Source organism: Typopeltis vanoorti, chromosome 14 (genome assembly GCF_054136105.1).
Source record: "Typopeltis vanoorti isolate ZY-2024b chromosome 14, IOZ_Tvanoo_1.0, whole genome shotgun sequence".
Taxonomy (NCBI): domain Eukaryota; kingdom Metazoa; phylum Arthropoda; class Arachnida; order Uropygi; family Thelyphonidae; genus Typopeltis; species Typopeltis vanoorti.
This window is the reverse complement of record NC_143562.1, coordinates 96,065,411-96,078,284: the sequence shown is the minus strand read 5'-3', so window position 1 is coordinate 96,078,284 and position 12,874 is coordinate 96,065,411. Positions and strand designations below refer to the sequence as shown.

The window sequence follows — 12,874 nt, the reverse complement described above, 5'->3', positions numbered from 1 at the left end:
GCAAACCTGGCAGAGAACACTTGTTTTACTAATCTTTCCTCGCCCATTCTGTTTAAGTGACCATACCACCTGAGATTAGCTCTGCTAATGCATTCCTGGATGCTGACAATGTCTAGTTCTTTCCTAATATCCTCGTTTTTAATATGATATTGCCATTGATGCCATCTCTTCATGCCTCTAATCTTTCTCAGGATTCTCATATCTGCAGTCTCTTTAGTCAAGTGTTTTACTTCTGACCCAGCTCTCTCAGATCCATAAATTAAAACTGGTTTGAACACAACTGGTAATTAATTTACGGAATTCACAACGCATATGAAGTATATTAATTAAAGATACTTTAATGAATCACTTCTATATTTCGGCAATGTCACATTGCCATCTTCAGGAACATAAAGATATGGTATGTGCACTAAGGAACAAAGCAAATGAGGAAGAAAGTAATAAACTAATTCTGTTCCTAAAGTCCTAATGGTGCCCTCTTGTGGGCTAATTTGGTAGTCTTGGCCGTTGGGCTGAAGTTCTCATAATGAAAGTCTCCCAAATTTGGGGCAGTTTCATGCACCCAAATTTGTTGAGGTTAGGAACGTTTTTTAGAGCTGCTGAAGATTCTTTGAACAATCTTTCGTATTTAAACTTGCTGCGATGGATTATTTTTGTTTTCTTCCAACGAATTTTATGGTGGGTATCTAAGGCATGGTCTGCCAACCCAGAGCGGCTGTACTGGTGAAACCGGATGTAGTCTTGGTGTTCTGAAATCCTGATATTTGTTGTTCTGCCTGTTTGGCCAAAGTAGGACAATTTGCAGCTGCAAGGGACCTGGTATACACCAGGTAGGTCTAGGGGGAAGTGGTTGGTCTTTGGTAGAGCGGATAAGGGATGCCAACTTTTTATATGGTCTGTAACAGGAAGTAAGGTCATATTTTTTGAGGATATTAGTTATTTTTTCAGAGGTGCCCTGGATGTAGGGGATAGTGATAGACTTGGTGTAGTCTTTATTGTGGAGGGGGGAGGGGGGTTGTGGTTATTAGGTTTTAGTATTTTTTGGATTTTCTTGGGGTTATAGCCATTGGCTAAGAAAGTGTTGAGGATGTGGTTTAGTTCAATACTCAGGGCCTTGTCATCTGAGCAGATTAATTTTGCCCTGTTATATAGTGTTTTTATCACCCCATATTGTTGTGAGGGGGGGTGATGGGATTGCTGGTGAATGTATCTGCCAGTGTGGGTGGGTTTTCTGTAAACAGAGAAAACCAAAGATCCATCAAGCTGGCGGGTGATTAAAGTGTCTAGGAAGGGGAGGGTGTTGTTTTCCTCTTTTTCTAAGGTGAACTGGATTCTGGGATGTTGGTTGTTTAAGTGTGTTAGGAAGGAGTGGAGTGTGTCTGAGCCATGTGGCCAAATAGCAAACACATCATCCACATAACGAAGCCAAATAGTGGGTTTTTGTGGGGCGGAGTTTAAGGCTTTCTCTTCAAATGTCTCCATAAAGAAATTGGCCAAGGGTGGGGAAAGTGGTGAACCCATGGCTGTCCCCTCTATCTGTTTGTAGAATTTTCCTTGCCAAACGAAATAGCCTGAGTTCATTGTGAACTGAAATAGGGCTGAGATATCGGGAGGAAACTTGGTTTGGATGAGCTCAAGGGTTTCTTTGAGTGGGACATTAGTGAATAGGGAGGAGACGTCAAAACTGACCATTATGTCAGTGTGTTGGAGTGTGAGGTTTTCTATACTGGCTTTAAAGTGGGCTGAGTTTTTTATGTGTGATGGTGTGTTGCCAGTGTAGTGTGTGAGCGTTTTGGCTAAATGTTTGGCTAATTTATATGTGGGGGAATCAATGCCATCCACTATGGGACGCAATGGCACATTTTGTTTATGTATTTTTGGGAGTCCATATAATCGGGGGGGGTCTAGAGTTATAAGGTTTAAGTTTGTTGGTGACTTCCACAGGCCAAGAAGTGACCTTCTTAAGGAGTCTGTGGATAGTTCTAATCTGAGAGTTGGTCGGATTATATTCAATGGGGAGGTAAGTAGTACGGTCTCGTATTAAAGAATTTAGCTTACCTTTGTAGTCTTTTTGATTGAGTACCACAGTGGCGCTTCCCTTATCAGCTTTGGTGATTACTATTTTCTTGTTGTTTTTTAATTCTTGTAGGGCTGTATATTCGTTTTTGGATAAGTTGGATTTTGGAGGTTTGGCTTTAGTGAGAACATCGACTACATCCAGTCTCACGTTGTTGGCGATATGGTTAGGCAGGTTGCGGATTCCACGCTCTATTTGGATCATGATTTCTTCAGCAGGTATCCTTTTTGGAGCTAGGACGAAATTGTGACCACGTGAAAGTGCGGTGGTTGCTTCAGGCTTTAAAACTGCCGACGAGAGGTTGACTACTGTGTTAAGTGGTGGCTGGGGTACAGAAGTAGAAGTCTTTGTCAGGTTTTCGTATTTCTTCACGTGCCGATTACGAACTTTTTCGAATTCCTTTCTTGCCGATGTGCATGAGATGTCATGAAGAATAGACCATAGATCAAGGCCGAGTGTGTTAGAAAGCTCTTCCTCTAACGCCCGTAAGGTTTTGTTTTCCTCGGCAAGGAGAACGCGCGTCGCGGTAATTTGTTCTCTTAACAGGGCGAAGCTAGTGCGGTTATAAATGCGTAGAGCTTTCTCGGAAGTGAAACGGTGCTTCAATTTCACACAATTGGGGATCACTTTGTTATCCCGGCAGCGTTTTAGAAACGTAAGACGATTTATTTGGCTCGATATCTTCAACCTCAATTTGACGTATTGACGGGCCTTTCGTGCGATAGCATCTCCGTGGATGATCATGATTCTAGTAGTAAGACTTATACGTTGGTTAGACATAACTGGTAATTAATTTACGGAATTCACAACGCATATGAAGTATATTAATTAAAGATACTTTAATGAACACTGTCTTAATGAACACTGGTTTGAACACTGTCTTGCATACAGCTAATTTAGTGTTCTGACTAATTTCTCTCTCATTCCATATGAGTTTATTCAATCGACTTCCAACCATACCAGCTTTATTGATTCTGTTGTCTATTTCCATATTTAATTTACAATCTTCACTAAAAATCATGCATAAGTAGGTGAAATGTTTTACTTGTTCCACAGGTTCCCCGTTCACAACACAGTTTACATTTTTAACGATCCTGAATATTTTCATTGTCTTTTTATTGTTGACCTTCATACCATATTACAACAGTTATTCAATTTAGTCACGGAATCTTGCAGACTTGTAGCGGATTTATTGATAAGTATAACATCGTCCGCATAAAGCAAAGAGCTGACATTAACATCTACAATTTTGAAGTCAGGTTTAATACCACTTTCCTTCATAATGTGATGCATATAGGTGATGAATAGCAGAGGGGGATAATATACATCCTTGTCTGACATTAGATTTAACATTAAACCATCTTCCTTTACTTCCTTCAATTCTAACTGCTGACTTACAACTCAAATAAAGACGAAGTATTGCTTGATATAATGCCCCACTGACGCCATACAACTGTAGCATTTTGAATAGCTTTTCTCTTGACACTTTATCATATGCCTTTTCCAGATCTATAAAACTTAAATACAGATCTTTGTTATATTCCAATGATTTCTCAACTATTTGTCATAAAATGAAGATCTAATATTGACAGCCTCTATTTGGCCTGAATCCAGCTTATTCTTCACCAAGCTTTTCTTCCACAATTCTTCTCAACCGTTTCTCAAGTATACTTGCATAAATCTTACCAGGAACACTCAGTACGGAAATACCTCTGTAATTTTCACATTCAGTTTTATTTTCCTTTTTATATATGGGTGCTATGAGAGCTCTTCCAATCATTGGGAATTCGTCCCTCTGTCCAGGCGTTCTGAACTATGCAGTGCAGCCACTGCAAACCTTTTATACCGCCAAACTTAACCTTTTCTGGTCGAATATCATCTACTCCTGCTGCCTTTCTACATTTCAAGCCTTTGATGGCTTTTCTACTTGAAGTATGGATATGTATTCCTGACTGTATGCCTGTTGAGTGTTTTTTTACCATTGTGCTATCACTGCTTGTTTCATTTAGCAATTTTTCGAAGAAATTACTCCATACTTCAAGGATATCTTTTTCTCCTATTTTCATGTCACCTTTATCATCTCTGACTCCTTTTACAGCACTCTTTCCTCCATTTCTAATAATCTTCAACAACCTCCAGAATATTTTGCCACCTTCTTGATATTTATTTTCTATATTCTTGCCAAAGTCCTCCCATGACTTTTGTTTAGCTAGTTTTACACACTGTTTAGCTTTCTTACATTTGTCTCTGTATTCTGTAAGAGTAAAAGCTGACTTATTTGCCAGGAACTTTTGATATGCTATCTTCTTTTCCTTCACTGCCTCTTTAACTTCCTGTGTCCACCATGGAGTTCTGATTTTTCTATCTTTGCAGACAACCTCACCACATGCCTCTCTGGCTGAATCAATCAAGGTTTTCTTCAAGGCTTGCCACTGAATTGCCAAGGTTTGTTCCTATTCTCAAACTCTTTCATTTCATTTTTTCTTCAATAATCTTTGTGTATTTTAGTCTACAGTTCACATCTGAGAGCTGCTTTACTTTTATTCACTTTAAAAGTTTCTTACATGTTATTCTTTTCAATATGTAATTCAATTTTATCCTGCTCAAGACTAAATAGTGATCATCCAATTTCAAATCCTCTGTATACTCTGGTGTCCTGTACCAAGGAGAAAATATCACTATCAAGAATAACATAGTCAATGAGACTTTTCTTATTCCTTGCCTCTTCTCTCCATGTGAATTTGTGCACATTATGTTGGAACATGTTAGTAATAACCAGTCCATGTCCTGAGCAGAAATCCAACTGGTATTTGCCATTATTATTAGCTTTGCTCTTTTCTCCAAATTTTCTCAATATATTTTTGTATGTCTGACAATCATTTTCTACTCTGCTATTTAGATCCCCAACAAGGACCAGCTTTTCCTTTTTCATCGTGTCAGCTGCTTTCTCTAAATCCTAAAAATATTCCTCCACTTCTACCTTAGTAGAACCTTCTGTGGGACCATAGGCACAAATAATTTCATTGTCCAGTTCCCTATTCTGATATTTGCCCACATCACTATACTTGAGACTGCCTGCTATTCAAGAATACAATGGCTACTCCTTTTCCTTGATTACCTTAAACGTATACTAGCCTACAGAAAACTTTTGGTATCATTTGTCCTTAATTTTGTGACTTACAAGTCTAATAAAAAGAGCTACTGCACATTATCATTTAATTCTTACTTATCCAAAACATGCAGTTCTAACAAAACATCATGCCTTAGTATAAGTATTAGTAAACTATATCCCTTCCACCTAATTGCAGCTTTTTATTTGTGAAACATTTCAGCAGAAAGATTTAAAAACAGTAATGTGGCTCTTATAAATCTATCCAAAAAGTCTTTTGAGGTCTATGAAAAGATAACAGGCCTTTCCAAAAAATATCCAGATGTATATAATATTGATTGTTCTTACAGAATACCTTACAACAGTCAGAATGGGAGAAATTGAGACTAGAAAAGGCAAGCAACAGTAACATTGCCCATAAAGAGTATGAAATATCAGACTATAAGTTCAAAAATCTTTTCCACTAACCATAACATGGAATAGCCACAATCCATTCAAGATATACGTCTACACATGGTTCTTTTAGATCAAAGGAGTGACTGTGCATTGACATATGGTCAGATCTAATTCTGCTAACAATCACTTGAAAGCATTACTAGAGTTGATGAGCTAATACTATTAAATTTTTTTTGTGTACTTTTTTAACCTATGTGCAGACTAGGTTCTTTATTTGGAGATTGGTGAATGAGCGGAATGGATTGCCAGAAATGGTTGTAAGCCCCTATCAGCAAAGAAGTTCATAGAGATGTATGAGAGGTATTGCACTAATGGATAATGTGGATCTTCTGAAATGAGTCTTGACTCCATGGAGTACTTGTATAAATAAAATGTATATAGTATATGCAAAGAATATATAGAATATTCAATATGTTTTAAAACTATATTTCATTATATAACTCAATTATAGATCTAAAATGAGCAATGATACAGAAGATTTTCTGAAAACTTTTTCAGGATTAACTTAAAAAGTCTGGCACAAACATTTGAAATTAAATCCAATGCATTAATGAGGAATATATGTGTTCAGAATAATAAGTTCTGCCAATGATGTCAATGCAAAACACCAGGATATTGAATACAGAAGTTGATTCTTCATGCTCTTTTCCAAGATTTCATTGCTGGAGTTTAGAACTTAGGTATATATATTAAAATGAGCCAAAATACTAAAGTCTCATACTAGGTTATTTAATCCATGCTAAGTAATTAAATTTGATGTTGTTCATTGTTAAGTCTATATAAAACAGGTTCTTCAGAAATTGCAAGTTCAAGTTTATGTCCACTCTTGTGAACTTCAATATGCTACCAAAACACAGTTGAGTCTTATTTCTCCATAAACAATCTCACTTCGCTTTCCCATAGTAGTATCTATCTTATTGTTCATAATACCCAGATCTCAAAACATGATCATGATCAGATTTTTTTACTAGGACTGACTTACATCTCTAGCTCTTCTTGGAACAAACACATCTCAACCAGAGCTTTGTCACATTTTGTAAAAAGAAATTTACAAAATGTGACAAATTTCTGAAATGAACACCACATGTAATTACCTATAGACTAGTGGCTACTATCGCTTTTTAAGTAATCCCCTTGTATAGCAATCCACTTAATCGAATGTAGCGATTGTTCAGAACATTTCTGGAACTCATCTTCTGGAAAGCTTTTTATTACTCATCACCCAATGTTAGATGTCAGAAAACTTTGTCCTTCCAAGGCATTCTTCAGTTTTGGGAACAGCCAAAAATCAAAGGAGCTAAAGTCTGGTGAATATGGAAATGATTTAATTTTGTGATGATTTTTTAGCCAGAAACTCAGTCAAGCTATTGCATCACATACAGGAGCACTCTGTAATGGATGATTCAACTGTTTGGCCAAATTTCTTCTCTTACAAGTGCTTCATATAACCTTGTCTGTTACTTCTAAATAAAAATGTTGGTTCACTGTTTGTCTTTGTCTAATGAATTCAAAGTGAGCTCTGCCATTGGATTCCAAAAAACAAGCATTGCATTGATCCATGATCATATTTCCTTCTTTTTTGGTCTTGGGAAGATAATTTCCATTGCATGCTTTGGTGTTTGGTTTTATGTTCATACTGAAAGCACCACCAGTAATAACTCTCAAAAGTAGTCAACTACTGTGAAGGAAGATAGAACATCAAACCACTACTGTTTTTAATCTTCACTCAAAATTTGCAAACTATCTTTATAGAAATTTTTTGCATTTCCAAATCTTCCTCAGTGTTTCTCTAAGTTTAATTTTACTACTGTTAACCACATACTTAAATACTGTTGGACCAAACCAATTGCCACACAACTTTCCACATTTTCACGTGTTCAACAAGTTTGTGGTCATCCTCCAGTTATTTAGTCTATCAAGTATTTTCATCCCTCTTTAAACCTCTTATACCATTCAAATACACTAGGCTTTTTTCATAGCATCATCACCATAAACTATTTTTAACACACTTAATTTCACTTGCACAAAACTTGATGTTCATATGTTATTCTAAATTATGTTCTCATTTTCTTGCCAAAAGCAACAATCATGCACATAAAAACACAGCTTGTCAACTACTGGCTAAATTGCTGTGATACAATTCAAGGCAAAGAACAGACATGTTGAAAACATACATTGCTACATGGTTCTGAGTGACTTTCCATACAGGCAATAGTACGAACCTATTGCTGGAATTGAACTGTTACACTTTGTACTTTTCATCTCAAGATACTACTTATCTGAACAAGTGTTACATAGTATTTATCAAACTCCATCAACAACTGGGAATACTCTCAGACATGTGGAGTGGCGAAGCTAGATGTTATCTGAGGATAAATATTTGATACTATCCAGTAAAAAAAAAATCCATTAACTGATGCCCCTCTTCCACAGATTCATTCCAATCACTCTGTCAAAGACATTCTGCTAAATTAACCACCACATCATTCCTCCATTTTCTTCAAAATTGTAAAAACATGAGCAACTGCTGATTAAGATCCATTTACTGTCCAGAACAGCCTTCATCACTATGTTCTTCAAAGATTATAACCTTGAGCTGCTAAACAAATTTTTCTTCTTATCCTGATGTGTAGAAAGTTTTACCATCTTCCATATGTGAATCTAATATGAAATATAAAAATTGCTCACTTCAGCATTTTTGGTACTGACTTCAATATAAAGTACAGGTCTTATTGACATATATTAAGATATTCCAGACAGACATAAGACCTTTATCTCACACTGAAGAGATGATAGTACTAAACCTGCAATTTCTGAATAATGGACCAAGATCATGTTAAATGTTTTGGCTTACACAGATATATCTGGATTTTCAAGCAAAAATAATAGTAATATGATCTTTCTGTATGTGTCCCTCCCCTGAACTGGAAGGCCCAATAAACTTACAAATCAGGACTGGTAAACTCTCAAGCATGTTGTCAGAGTAAATCACCAGTCAGTCTTAGCAAACCACTTCTGCATTAGCTTTGGAACAGATGCCAGTGACAGAACTATTCACCAGGAGGTGTTTGCTCTTGCGTTTCATGATCATTATGTGGCTTCCAAGACCTTGATTACCCTTCAATGTCGCCATCACCTAGATGGATGGCAAACAACAGTCCTTGGACTGTGAATCAATAGAAAAGGGTTCTGTGGAGTGATGAATTGGTGTACACAAATGGGCAATCTGATGGAAGTGTCTGGATCTGGCAGAAGCCTGGTGAATGATACAGGAATATCTGGTATCAACCATGAAATCTGACACTGGTAGCATAATGGTCTGAGACTGTTTTTCCTGGTATGGACTGGGCCATCCATTTGTGTCCTTATCTTCAAACATTGATGCCTACCATGACATTCTGGACAATTTTCTTCTTCACACACAGTGACAACAGATTGGAACATGCCCTTTCCTGTATCAGCACAATAATATACACCTGCTCACAATGCAAAGGCCTTAGTTCGGTAGTTTGAAGACGTGGAGGTTGAAGAACAGAACTGAACTGGCCAGCCCAAAGCCTCAACTCCATTGAATATCTTTGGGATGACAGGAGCAAAGGTTGAGTGCCAAACCTACTGGACTAACACTTGTCATCTATTTGCCATACTACATGAGGAATGGAAACAAATTGTGTGTGTGTGTGCAAGAGAGAGAGATGTTACTGACTCTGTCAAAAGAGTGTAAACCTAAAGTATAACTGTACGGTCAGGATTTTTTTCTTTTCATTATTTATTTTTCATGTTTCATATATATTTTTAATAATCTGGAAAACCCACTCTAGAGACCAAACATGGAACTTTTCCAAACCCACTTCAGAACAATAAAGTGGGGTTTGGAACAGGATCAACAAAGGGAAATAATAAAAAAATCACATTTAAAAGTATTGAGAAAAAATTTGGACCATTTGACAATAAGTTGGACTGTATGAACAAACACATAATGAGGAACAACATAATCTGTTTCAAAGACCCAACATTCTATCTTTTTTAAGAAGTAAGATATGAGTGGTTTGGAAAGCAATTGACCAGTTAATCAAACAAGTACTTACAAATAATATTAAGAAGTAAAAACCTACATGAAAATCCTGAACACGATGAATCAATGCTATAATGAAACACCTAGGACAGCTGAAAAAAACCTAGTGATGGCAATGTTAGATCTAAATGGTTCATTAAGATGTTGAAAAATAATAGGTTTGATTTAAGTAAACTCCTTTTATATTATATATATTTTCTACCAAGAGAACACGCAGAAATGGCATTAGATATGCCATTTCTGTTTTTTTTTTTATAATCTAATACACACTAAAATATCATTGGGAATGGGAGGGCTACTACAAATATACATTGTTTGTTATGCAATTAATAAAACCAAATTTTTCAAATATTTACATTCAAGTATAGCGACACCATTTTATATCAGAAAATATAAATAAGAGAAATGACTCTGCCTACCTTTCCTAAACATTGACGTTTATTCATAGCCAAAAGTGCGGCTCCAGCTGCCTGATGGTCTGTGAATTCCACAAAACAGTAAGGATCATTTCCAGGCTTAAAAAAACATGAAATATTTGTCATTATAACAGTCACAGATATAAATAATACTAAAAATGAATAAATGTTATTAAAGAAGGAAATAAACCGTTTCTGAGAGGGACAAGCAAAATGAGAATCTAGCATTAAAATGCTAATTCAACATTCCGTTACAATACTATAGCTACCCCAAACTCAAGTGTTATTCTAAAGATTAAAAACAAAACTAAAATGGGTTAAATTATGCACCTCACCATGACAGTAAATGTACATTCAACATTTTTAAGATCAGCACAAATTTCTACTTGCTATCTGCTACAAAACATTACTAAATTTTCTACACTTACAAGAGAATTCAAATATCTTGTATTTTTTCCTATGCAGAAGAGAAATCAACACTAAGATGGCACAGCATAAAACACACAAATAACAGCATGAGTTTTTATAAAATGTTTCATTATTTTAAAGAATGAAATCAACATCTAAGGAGGTAGTAGAATCCCAAGTATTTTATAATACCACAGTTCCATACACACTCTTCATTTATACTTGATCTCAAAGACAACTACTTTGCAACATCACAATGAACTCTTCTATATTTGTGTTAGCCCAGGAAGAATTTGTGTCAACTGGCTAACATCTTAAATGCTTTGAGAAGTGTGCAGTTCTGGCATATGATAAACTTTCATTTTTGTTTATTTTTTTCTTTTGTACCAAAATCCACAATATTGTGTGAACTAGCTATAAACCAATGGTGTTCATTTTATGATGAGATGATATTTGAAAAACCCACAGAACTGAATTATAAAAAAAGATATATCATTACAAATTGAGTTTTTTTTTAAGTACATGCTAGTTTGTGTGTGTGCGTATGCACACATGCTACGAGGGCAGTTCCATAAGTTTCCGGCCTGACTAACTTTTAGAAGTGATAGAAAGATAAATAAATCACTTTCAACATAATCTCCCTTTACTTCAACACACTTTTCACATCATTGTAACATTTCTATGCCCTTGAAAAAATAGTCTGAACTTTTGTTTGCAAAATGGCCTAAAACTGCATCCTTCACCTCATTGTCATCATCATCTTCCTTATACCCTCTTTTACCTTGCGGTGTCGAGGGTCCATTGATCATCGGACCTCACTCCGTTTACAGGATAAGGTGGTCAGCCTTATGCCCCGGTGTATCCTATGGCCTGTAGTGTTGAGTTCTCAATGCCAGTTTGCCTGCTTTGCGGGATGAAAAATCCCAGAATAAACTGGGGAAAAAACCCTGCTGTCCACGCCCAAGACTGGCTAACTTGGCTATGGCTGAGGAAGATCCTTCAGCTCTTCACGTCACCGACGGGAATCAAACCTAGGACACTCCTTCCCCAGGCATATGGTTGCGAAGCGCATAGCCACTAGGCTAACCGCGCGGACCACCTCATTGTCATCTGTGAATTTTCTTCCTCGAAGGTCTATCTTCAGTTTTGAGGAGGTAGTAGTCACTAGGTGCTAAATCTGGGCTGTAGGGTGGGCATTCAATCTCCAAGAAGCCACAGTCCTTTGCTGCAGTCTTTGTAACAATAGCCATTGGACTGGAGCATTCTTGTCAAGTAGGTGAACACCATGACTCAGCATTCCTTTGTCTCTACTCCTTTATGGTATCGCAGAGTTTGTGCAGGAGTGAAGCAAAATATTCTGCATTCACAGTGGTATTCCTTTCCTTGAAGTCAATCAAGAGAATTCCCCAACAATCCCAAAGATTATTGCCACAATCTTCTTGGTGGACTGAGTGACCTTGGCTTTTCTCGGCAGTCCATGAATTCCCTTTTGATAAGAGGATCATAATAAAGGACCATGGTTTCATCCCCAGTGAAAATGGATTCCAGCACCTCCTCTCTGATTCCCTTGGCCAAACTCTAAAAACTTGCTGGAACATGTCACACGATGCTCCTGAATTGAAGAGAGAAGTCGGGGCACCAACCTTTCACTGACCTTTGTCATGTGAAGCTTCTCATGAATGATGCGAAAGATGGTTGTTATGGAAAGCCCTAACCTTGCAGAGATTTCTTTGAGTTTCAGCCATCTGTCATTGAGCAGTTCCTCCTCAACACAAGAGAGACATTTTCCTCAGTCATCAACTCCCACAAGTCGACCATCACAAGGATCATCTTCGATGATTTTTCTTTTTAGGCAAAACTGCTTAGCCCATTCCTTCACAGTGGGATATGAAGAAGCTTCCCCATAAACACCATCCAATCACTGTTTGATAGCACTTAGAGAAAGTCCTTTGGCAAAAAAACTATCAAAGTGCAGTAATGAATTTTTAACATTAAAGCCACTTAGCATGTCACGTGTTAGTCAAACGAGCCTCCAACTGAATGACACAGGTAGAGTTGAAACCGATACACAAAGCTCCCCAAAGATGGTGCCATTTGTCATGCACGCCGATTTATTGGTACGAATTTTGTGTCAAGCTAGAAATTTTTGGAACCGATCTTGTAATATTCAACTTCTAAAAAAAATAATAAAATAAAAAAGAGAATTTGATTATTTTTTTAGATGCTTAAACGCATAATAGTCCAATACATAGTTAATTTACTTGCATATAGAATTACAGGCATACTCTGGTCATATGACACATTAAGTTCCAGACTATGATCACATGAAAAAT

The 12,874-nt window shown here is 36.8% G+C and overlaps 1 protein-coding gene across 3 annotated transcripts in view; it reads right to left on the bottom strand.

The window, feature by feature from the left end:
- The window catches only part of LOC150099782 (nucleolysin TIAR-like), a 287,990-nt gene that overhangs the window by 212,971 nt on the left and 62,145 nt on the right, over positions 1–12,874 (bottom strand). For all 3 annotated transcript variants that reach the window (XM_090403564.1, XM_090403566.1, XM_090403565.1), the window contains exon 4: positions 10,137–10,232. In XM_090403564.1, the coding sequence (XP_090259690.1) occupies positions 10,137–10,232 (96 nt within the window). The remainder of the gene's footprint in view (positions 1–10,136; positions 10,233–12,874) is intronic.